Below are 11,044 nucleotides of genomic sequence, written 5' to 3' on the forward strand. Positions count from 1 at the left end.
TTTTTAAAATGGTTTTAATTTTACAATTTTTTGATGTTAAGAATTGGCATGGACATCACGATTGCAAAGGGGGAGACTGGACTTCTGACTCAAGGCCCTAAGACCAATCTGCTAATATCACCCAGAACTCATTGCCCAGAGCACGCAATGCGTTTTTCTTCCAATTTCCTCCGTTGACCCCAGGATCTCTCTCCACTCTAGGATCTCATCTATGACACTGGTATCATGGATCTCCATAGCTGCTCAGGCTCCTGGGAGCAGAGAGAGTTTCTCACACTTCCTTTCTTTGTCCTCGCCTGGCCAAGTTTGTGAAGCAACAAACACTTAAAGTAACATCAGTGGAATGATGTGTGTGTGTATACGAGCGTGTGTGCGTGCATGCTAATTCATTGAAGATAACAGGCTCACAGACTTTCCTCATTGGTTGGCTTTGACCCTGGGTCCTCATTTCTCAGACTTCTGAGAAACGTAGGTAACCATTGGTGTCTGGCTTTGAAAGATTTCTGAATAGCTGCGGTGCTATAAAGGCAAGGGTGACACCATGGAGGTTTGTATCGAGCAAAGAATCAAATGTACAGCGTGAACATTCTAACCATCAGAATCAAGTGACAGCTCTATGCCCTGACCCCAAGGAGACACAAATCTTCGTCTCCACAGACACAGGCAGCAGTCTGGACTTAGTCCCATAGGAACAGCTCCACAGGAAGTCCTGCCATCTTCTCTTGGAATATTTTCTCAAAGGCTTCAGCCTGGGCTACGGTGAAGTGGTTCTTCCAGTCCCCTGTTATGCCTGGAAGCCAGGGAGAAATGCTGCAATCAGAGGGGGCCAGCACAGAGAGGGCCCAGCCTACAGCTCCCTCCCTGTCCCATCCCTGCTGAGCAACTGTGGAGGACCCTGGAGCTCAGAGGGGAGAATTGTAAAGACCTGTATGGTGTGTGTGTGTGTGTGTGTGTGTGTGTGTGTGTGTGTGTGTGTGTGTGTGTGTGTACATTCATGCATGTGTGCCTGTGCCTGCATGAGTGCACATGTGTACACATCTGGGTGTGTAAGGGTGTGTGCCTACCCATGTGTGGCGTGCACATGAGTGTCAGTGTGTGGCATTGGTGTGGTGTTCCCTTACATTTGTGTGTGTGTGTGTGTGTGTGTGTATGTGTACACTCATGCATGTGTGCCTGTGCCTGCATGAGTGCACATGTGTGTACACATGTGGGTGTGTAAGGGTGTGTGCCTACCCATGTGTGGCGTGCACATGAGTGTCAGTGTGGCGTAGGTGTGGTGTTCCCTTACATTTGTGTGTGTGCATGCATGTGCACATGCCCATGTGTGTAGGTGCAGGAGGGTGTGCCATTACTGGGCCTGGGGGCTATCTCTGAGCTGTTTTCCTCAAGGCTGGTACTCTGCCATTTGTGACACAGCTCCACTTCTGGCTTTTTGCTGGTGAATTGCAGATAAGAGTCTCATAGAATTTTCCTGCCTGTGGGGCTTTGGACCATGATCCTCAGATTCCAACTCCCTGAGTAGCTGGGATTACAGACATGAGCCATCGGCAGCAGGCCAAGCAAGAACTTCACCAGAATATCAGTGAATTCAATGATGGATTTGGTGTTGTCCAGCCCTAAAAACAATGAGGAAAATGCCTCCATAGAGAGAACCAAGCAAGACAGAACACGGAGGGGGAGGGCTGGGGACACGCTGGGAATGTGACTTAGTGGTAGAATGCTTGCCAAGCATGCATAAAGCCCAGGGTTTGATTCCTCAGTACCACATACATGGAAAAAGCCAGAAGTGGTTGTGGGTCAAGTGGCAGAGTGCTAGGCTTGAGCAAAAAAAAAAAAAACGTGGAGAAAAAGAAGCTGAGGGACAGTGGTCAGTCCCTGAATTCAAGCCCCAGGACTGGCAAAAAAGAAAAAAGAAAGAAAGAAAGAAAAAAATCAAGAAAGCAAGCAAGCAAGCAAGAAGAAAAGAAAGAAAGAAAGAAAGAAAGAAAGAAAGAAAGAAAGGAAGGAAGGAAGAAAGAAAGAAAGAAAGAAAGAAAGAAAGAAAGAAAGAAAGAAAGAAAGAAAGAAAGAAAAAGAAAAGAACAGCGGGATTCCGAGATCAGGGAGATGCATTAGAACAGGCAAGGATGAAACAGGAAAACAGAAGCGCAAATCGAGCCCAATAAAGCTAAACAAAAAAAAGGCAACAGTGAAGACACCAAAGTTAAGAAACACAGGCCTAGCAGAAACAGAGGATTTCAATGTAGTAATGAAATAAAAAAAAGCTATTCTGATATGAAGAAAGAAAAATGACTAATAAATACATAGAACCCACTGGGTCCTGGTGGCTTACACCTGTTATCCTGGCTTGTCAAAAGGTTGAGATTGGAGGGTCAGGTTTGAAGGGAAGAATGTGAGACTCTATCTCCAAGGAACCATGCAAAAGCCAGAAATGGAGTATGGCTCAAGTCTGGAGCACCAACCTTCAAAATTAAAAAAAAAAAATTAAACACTACCCAAGCCCTGAGTTCAAGCCCTAGGACTAACAAACCTTAAAAAAAAAAAAACAAAGATAAAGCCATACTCATGAAACAATAATCTGTCAAGAATTCCCTTCCTGGTCTCTGAGGTGTATAAACCACAGTGAGTGATTCCACACCTTTCCTGGTTATTAAGAATTCAGGAGAAAAGTAATCCCCTCTCAGCAGGCTGAAATTGGACATTGTGTTTTTCTTCATGGCCTGGAAGGAGCTGTTCTCCAAGACCAACTCCAGTTCTTCGGGGTTCAACTTCTTCCCCAGGAACTGACAGATCTTCTCCACAGTGCTCCTCGTGTCCTGCAAGAAGGAAAAGCAGGACAAGGAGAACACAGAACGACTCTCAGGAGAAGGGAGCTTTGGAGGGAGGACAAGAAGAGACAGACAGCCAAGCTCCAAGACAGACTCATGTGTCAGAGGCTGAGCTGGGAGCAGGGATGTAGGGAGCCGATGGTACAGCTCAACAGTAAAGGTCATCTGAACCCTTGTGCTTGCTCTAAGGCACAGACAAAGAACTGGCTTACTTAAAAAACACTAGATGCCCGGGATTGTTTTACGATGTCTGTAGATTCTGTTTTATATTTAACCAGTTGGCCTTGTCATGTTTTTATTGCACTCTGTTTTTACTAAGCCTAAGATTCCTTGTTTTTCTGGACTATACTAACCTTATGCAACTACTTGACTTCTTCTAACAGTATATATAGGAGGAAACTAAAAATCAACGGTGCTGCAGTCTTGAGCTGCAAACCTCCCCACCCCATCCTTTGTCTTCTGTCTTTTTTTTCTCATCCTTGTCCCCTAAATCAGGATTCCCTTTCGATGCCGGCAGGCTCTGGCACAGGGAGGGAGGAAGAGAGAAAACAGGATAGGAAGGAGGACTGGAAGGATTTGATCCAAGCACAACCAGAGAACAGAGGCTGGAGATGTCCCAGACCTAGAGCAAGGCATTTGGTCAATGATCAAGTGATAATTTGACAGTTAACCACAGGAAGATCAATGCACCAGGTACTACAGTGAACCACAGCTGGTTTCTGAACAACACAGATTTTGTTAATGGCTGTGTGTGAGAGAGAGTTGTGTGTGTCTGTTGTATGGATGAACTCAGTGTGTGCATACTATCTTGAGCCTTTGTGCTCAAGGCTAGCTCTACCACTTGAGCCACAGCTCCACTCTGGCACTTTGATGGTTCATTGGAAATAAGAGTCACATGGACTTTCTTGCCCAGGCTGGCTTTGAACTGTAATCCACAGATGCCATCTTCCTGAGTAGCTGGTATTGTGTAGTCTGACCAGTGGAATGGGGTCTATGAAGAAGGAGAGATGTGTGTCAGTGTGAGGGGGCAGTGGGGTGGGGTGCAGGGAAAATGGATCGTTACCTTCTTCAGCTCCTCGTAACTGAGCACCAGCACGTTCTCCCTCTCCCTCATGGACATCCAGCCCTGGACATGTGCAAACCATGACCCGAACTGCACTGCAGGGTGGGAAATGAGGGATACATAATCAACTCCTGGACGTCCAGATGTGGTCTATATTCTCCACACGTTTCCCCTGGTCTCTGTCCACTTCTCACAGGTATAATTGGCAAAAATCTTGTGCATATTTACCAATTAAAATAGATTTAGCTGGGCACTGGTAGCTTACACCTGTCATCCTAGCTACTCAGGAGGCTGAGATCTGAAGCTTTCTTTGAAGGCAGTCAAGGAAAGCAAGTCCTTGAGAAGCTTATACCCAATTAACCACTAAAAAGATGGAAGTGGAGCTGAGGGTCATCAGAAATAGAGCCCTAGCCTTGAGTGAAAAAACAAGCGAAAATGCCTGGGGCCAGAGTTCATGACCCAGGACCAGCACGCAGGTGCGGGTACACACACACACACACACACACACACACACACACACACACACACACACACACACACACACACACACACACTGTTTAGATCCCTTCACTTCACAAGCCACTCACCGCTGCCTTCAATGAACCAGTCATAATACTGCTGCAGAGACTGTGGATTCTTCATGTACGTTGCTCCAGCCAAGTAATAATAGCCAGACACAAGGACATCCTTTGGATTTCTGATGACGTAGATCACCTTATAGTGAGAAAGGCAAAAACTAAAAAATCGTTACCATCTTTCTGACATTCAAGGCCTTGATCTCTCCATATCCATGTTCTATATGATAGGATCCATATCAAAGGATAAGCCATCTATCTGCTCATTGTCCTAATTAGAACTCTAATAGCTTTTGTTGTTCATGCCAGTCCTGAGGCTTGAACTCATGGACTGGTAACTGTCTCTGGGCTTGTTCTCTCAAAGCTGGCACTCTACTACTTGGAATCATAGCTCCATTGCCAAGTTGGTGGTGGTTCCTTGGAGATAACAGTTTTTTGGACTTTTCTGCCCAGGTTGGATTTGAACTCTAATCCTCAGACATCCTCCTCCTGAGTAACTAGGGTGACCGCTATTAGCCATTGGTGTCTGCCTCATTTATTCACATTTTCCTTTTTTCTTGGTTGATCATGGGGATTTAACTCTGGTCCTGGGCGCTGTCCCTGAGCTTCTTTTGCTCACTCTACCACAGCCCCACTTCTGGTTTTCTTGTGGTTAATTGGAGTCTCATAGAATATCACACCTGAGCTGACTTCGAACTACAACCCTCAGATCTCAGCCTCCTGAGCAGCTAGCCAGCATTATAGATGTGAGCCGTGGTACACAGGTAATGTATTTGCTTTATTTTTTCTGGTTGTGGGGTTTGAACTCTGGGCCTGGGTGTTGTCCTTCAGCTCTTCATCTCAAGGCTAGTGCTCTAAGACATGAGCCATAGTGCCATTTCTGGATTTCTGGTGGTTTATTGGAGATAAGAGTTTTATGGACTTTCCTGCCCAGGCTGGCTTTGAACCCTGATCCTCAGATCTCAGCCTCCTGAGTAGCTAGGATGACAGGCATGAGCCATTGGTGCCTAGCATGTATTCACTTTTCATGAAATGAAGCTGAAAGAACAGATAGGCAAGCATTGTTTATAAAGGAGAATTGTGAGTTCTAGTTGAGCTTAAATGGTGGTTTTGAAGATTCTGGCACCCAGGTCATCTGTGAGGGCCCATCTGCACTGGTCCGTATCTTGGGTCTGACGTATCTCAGCAGATGAGCACAACTTCAGGGCCATGGAAAACTGCTAAAGGCCAACACAGCTTGGCCTCATCTCCAGGTCTATGTGTTTGAGAATTCAAGACTCAAAAGCATCAGTTGAGCCTGGAAACGTGGCTCATACCTGACATGCTAGCTACTCAGGAGGCCGAGATCTGAGTATTTCAGTTCAAAGCTAAGCCAAGCAGGAGATTCTGCGAGACAGTTAGTCTCCAAATAACCAACAAAAACCAAGGAGCTGAGCTCAAGTGGCAGAGCTCTAACATTGAGAAGAAAAGCTCAGGAACAGGGCCCAGGTCCTGAGTTCAAGCCCCAGCACAGGCACACACACAAAAAAAGGAGCATTGATGTAGTAGTTATTGAGCACTGAGCCTGACCTTGGCCTTGGAAGTGAAGAAAGACTTGGGGAAGAGTTGGATGGGGAGGTGGGAGGAGATGAGGGGGGGAGCCTCCTTCCTGTCTTTTATGGTTTGGAATCCCACTTCAGTCTCGATCCATGGGGAGCGATCCCAGATAGGCACAGAGCGGATCCACTCAGGATCCCCCTTGCTGTGAATGAGACACAGGATCTCAATCACCCAGTTGGTTCCTGGAGACAGAAGGAAAATACAGGTCACTCATTTCTATCTGAATTGTATAAATTCCGTGACGGTAAAATATACATAACACAAACCTTACCGAAATAATCTTTGTCTGTCATACGATCTTTGATCATGTAATGTCCATATTCGTGTATGTGTATGTGTGTGTGTGTGTGTGTGCACATGTACATGCATATGTGCCACTCCTAGGGCTTGAACTCCTGCCCTGGCACTGCTCCTGGCTCCTGATTCTCAGCCCATTTTCCTTGCACTGAGTGCTCTGAGCTGGCTGTGCCCCATCCTAGTACTTGGTGTTCCTCCCCTGGAAACCTCCTCCCCCATTACAACCTGTTCTGCCAGTTCCCAACTACTGCCCACAATGAATATTCTTTTTATTGAACTCAGGGCCTGGATACGTGCTCAAAAGCCAAATGTACTCTGTACCTGACCTATGAAACGGAAACGTTCTGTACAACACCTTTTTAGTAACAATGAACATAAAAGAACAAGAAGAGGTGCTGGAGATATGGCTCAAGTAGTAGAGTGCCAGCTGAATGAGCAAGGTGAGCAAGTACAAGGCCCTGAGGTCAAATCCCAGTACTGCATCCACCACAAACATAAAAAATTGAAAAGTGTTTGGCATATACTAAATGAAAAATGTTGCTATATATCTAAAAGATGTCCATGAGATTGTGGCTCAAGTTTTAGAGTTTTAGCCTTGAGCAAAAGAAGTTTAGGGACAATGTTCAGGCCCTGAGCTCAAGCCCCAGAACTGGGGAGGCGGAGGGGAAAGATGTCAACGAGTGCTTGATGTAGATTTTTTTTAAATATTGAAAAAACAAAAAACAAAAGCTTTTCCCCGTATGCATGGACTGAGAAAGCCAACATATCTCATATGTCAGCCTCCAATTTAGCTCAATTATTAAATACCACCCCAATTAACAACACCTGGGCTGTAGTTGGCACGTGCACACATGCTGATAGTGTGAAACACTTGTCCCAAAATGTATGTGGAGGAGATGGTATTGATCAAGACACCTCATCTTGCTAAATATGCAGCATGGCACTGAAATCCGTTGGTACACCTGCTGAAACGTCTTTTAGGCTTTTTTTTTGTTTCTTTGTCCATCATGGGGCTTGAACTTGGGGCCTGAGCACTGTCCCTGAGCTCTTTGCTCAAGGCTAGTGCTCTACCACTTTGAACCACAGCTCCATTTGTTAATTGGAGAGAAGAGTCTCAGGGCCTTTCTTGCCCAAGATGGCTTTGAACCAAGATCCTCAGTCTTCTGAGTAGGATTACAGACAGGAATCACCATCAGACTGTTTGAAAAGTAATTTTTATAAACCTAAATAAATTAATTACATTAAAACAAAGGATAAGGGGCTGGGAAGGTGGCTCTGTGGTAGAGCGCTTGCCTTGCATGCATGAGGCCCTGGGTTCAATTCCTCAGCACCACATAAGCAAAAAGAAAAAAAGCCAGAAGTGGCACTGTGGCTCAAGTGGTAGAGCGCTAGGCTTGAGATAAAGAACTCAGGGACAGCGCCCAGGCCCAGAGTTCAGGCCCCACGACCGGACCCAAAATAAATAAATAAATAAATAAAAATAAAACAAAGGATAATATTTAAAAGGGAAAAAACTGGATATGATTCTTCTATGAGCTCTGCAGAGTTCACCCTCCATCATTCACCCCTGGCCCCACAGACAGTCACAAATGCCTGATTCTGCCATAGGCTCAACTCTACCACATTGCTCCAATACTTTCACCAGCCCACCTTGCACATGGCAATCCCTGTGAAATGGGCTGGCGAGATACTCGTCCATGAAGGGAAAGAAACAAATGAGCTACCACACCGTCCCCATGCAGGAGGCTGGAAGGAGGGAGGCCCAGGCCTGGCCTTTCCCACAGAGCCGCAGCCCCATCTGCTCACCTGATTTGGGGTAGGTCACTGTGATGATGTCCTCATCCTTCAGCACCAGCTCCTGGGCTGCTTTTATGGATTCAGGGGTGTACACCTTGGAAGGAAAAGGAATGCCCTGGTACCACATGTAGTCCTGAGCCATGGTGGAGCCCTGTGTGCCTCGTTATAGATCACAAACCACTTGTACTTGGACAGGTGGTGGCAGCCTCTGGGTTGTCATTCTGGGTGATAAAATTAATCATTAACTTGTTGTTTCATTGCAAAACTAAGTTGTTGGTAAAGGCAAACACAGTGTGATGGTCACCAGGGGATTTTGAACTCTAAAATCATTCAGGGGGGAGATTTTCAGTTCACGGCAGGGAACCTGAACTAGATGAGGAAGAAGAAGGAAGCAAGCTTGGGGGAAAATTATTGTTTTTGTCTTAAATTGACAAATCTTTTCTTTTGGGAATAAGTATAGATATCACAACAATTGCACAGAGGGAGGCTGGACTTCTGGCCCAACATCCTAAGTCCAATTCACTAACATCACCCAAAACTCATTGCTAAGAACACTAAGTGCATTTTTCTTGTGACTTTCTGTTTCCCCCAGGATCTCTCTCGGCTGTGGGATCTCAACCACGATCTCTGGTGTCATGGATCTCTGTGACTCCTCAGGCTCCTGAGAACAGAGAGAGTTTCTCAGACTTCCTTTCTTTGTGCTGACCTTGCAGGTTTGAGCAACACCAAATACTTCTGTAACATCACTGGGATGGTGTGTGCTGTGTGCATGTACCAAAATGCACAGGTGAGTTTGTACATGCATATGTGTGTGTGTGTGTGTGTGTGTGTGTGTGTGTGTGTGTGTGTGTTCATACCACAGGAGTCCATTCCTGTGAGGTTCAGAAGCCAACAAATCTAGGTAGCATTACCCCCAGGCAACTGTGTGCATTGTGCCTGGTGTGGGCAGGCAGGGCAGTAGGGACTTCTGTCTGGAGGACAAAAGCTCCTGGTCTGACTGAGCCATGTGCACCAGGTGTTTATTCACTGCACAGCATTCAGTCAGTTCACAGACACCAGGTCATATGACTCTGAAGCCACACAATCTCATTCTTGTGTATATATATATTTCCCCCCTGTTTTGGAGCTTGAACTCAGGACTATGTCTTTGCACTCAAGGCTGGTGCTCTACTACTTTAGCCACTCTACTGCTTTAGCTCCACTTCTGACAGTTGTCTTGGTTCATTTGAGATACCAGTCTTCTGGCTTTTATTCCCTGGGTTGTCTTCAAACCTTGATTCCCCAGACCTCCAGCCTCCTGAGTAGCTAGGGTTACAGACATGAGCCACTGGTGCCTGGCTCCAAATACAGTTCTTAGTCTTAAACTCTAAAAACAAAAACAAAAAACCAAAAAGAGCCCTCAAGGCTATTTCCTTGTATTTCCTCTGGTAGTTGAGATTCCCTACCATGAACTAAAGTCAGAAGATCACAGATCTTCTTGAATAATTTCACAGTTGCCTTTTGTGTTTTTTTTTAATCAGAAAATCACTTTCATAACAAAATGAAACAAGTTAATGATTGGCTTCAGTCAGTGGTGTCACCACCTCCCCAGTGCCAGTGGCCTGGGCCCAAGAGCCAGGCACACAGGGCTCATTCATGGCTCAGGACTACGTGTGGTACCAGGGCATTCCTTTCCCTGCCCTGGGTTTCAACTCTCAAGTTATAAAAGCAGCCCATGAGGAGCTGATGCTGAAGGACAAGGACATCATCATGGTGACCTACCCCAAATCAGGTGAGCAGATGGGACTGAGGCTACATGAGAAAGACCAGGCCTGTGCCCCCTCCAGCCTCTTGCCTGGGGACACTGTAGTAGTTCATTATTGAAGACCCAGTGGTAGAGCTGGGTCAGTGCTAGAGCTCCAGCCTTCAGTGGAAAAGCTCAAGAGAGCACACAGTACTGGCGCACGGGCGCGCCCGCACACACACACACACACACACAATGGTTTTTTTGTGGAGCTCTATGGTATCTTAAAATGAAAGGATGACTTTGGTGTTACATGGAGGCATGATTTCAAGGAGAAGAATGGTCATGGAACATGGCTGGGAACCAAAAACCTTCTGGTGAATAGAAGGAACTGGCAGACCAGGGGGTCATGTGTCAAGGAGAACACTGGGAATGCAGAGCATGCATGTGTGCGTGTGTGTGTGTGCACGGGCATGTGCTCATACGTGCAGCTAAGAAGCACCTCCACCTTCCACAGGCATCAAGCCCTGCATCTTCCCCTTCGGGCACTGGCATGTGATCTACCAGGAGTTCACTGAGGGCGACCAGGTGTTCAGGAGGAAGTGGGGCCTCCTGACCCCTGGTTGCAGCCAGGACCTGGTGTAGAAGTATTGCTGAGTGGCAAGGTGGGGCAGGGGCCACTCAGAGTGAATGAATGAATGCTTGCATACATGCATGCATGCTTGCATGAATGTCTACATGCATCACCTCTGGTCCTTTCTTTGTTCTTTCCTGGCAGGGTAGAGGGGACCACAACTGCCACCACCAAGGATCAGTGCTGGCTGCAGGGGTTGGGTGTGTACCCACCTGCCAGCTGGAAAATGTGCATGGGGACATGGGGTCACAGCGGCTGCCACCTCAGAACTATCACTCCCCAGGGACTGTAATCCAGGGACAGTCATGCCAGCGTTGTGTCCCTGCTTCTCCTTGCTGGTTGCCATCTCCCAGCACTCTCTAGGCTGAGTAGCCCCTCAGGAGACTGAGGGGAAGGGAGGCTTGTACAGCTGATCTCTCAAAGGCATGTGAAGCCGGGCAATGAGCTCACACCTGTCATCCCAACTACCCGGGAGGCTGAGATCTGAGCATTGAGGTTGGAAGCCAGCCCAGGCAGGAAAGTCTGTGG

At 46.7% G+C, this 11,044-nt stretch overlaps 1 protein-coding gene across 1 annotated transcript; it reads right to left on the minus strand.

The window, feature by feature from the left end:
* Nucleotides 1–8,351, minus strand: LOC138814583 (sulfotransferase 2A1-like). The gene is made up of 6 exons (XM_070003599.1): nt 8,169–8,351; nt 6,036–6,247; nt 4,479–4,605; nt 3,892–3,986; nt 2,639–2,816; nt 1–790 (listed from the first exon to the last, which is right to left on the minus strand). Exons 1-6 carry the CDS (start codon nt 8,299–8,301, stop codon nt 678–680), a joined length of 858 nt encoding a protein of 285 aa, XP_069859700.1. The 5' UTR covers nt 8,302–8,351; the 3' UTR covers nt 1–677.
* Nucleotides 8,352–11,044: the final 2,693 nt, after the last annotated feature.

This window comes from Dipodomys merriami, unplaced genomic scaffold, assembly GCF_024711535.1.
Source record: "Dipodomys merriami isolate MVZ:Mamm:240054 unplaced genomic scaffold, mDipMer1.0.p SCAF_106, whole genome shotgun sequence".
Lineage (NCBI taxonomy): Eukaryota > Metazoa > Chordata > Mammalia > Rodentia > Heteromyidae > Dipodomys > Dipodomys merriami.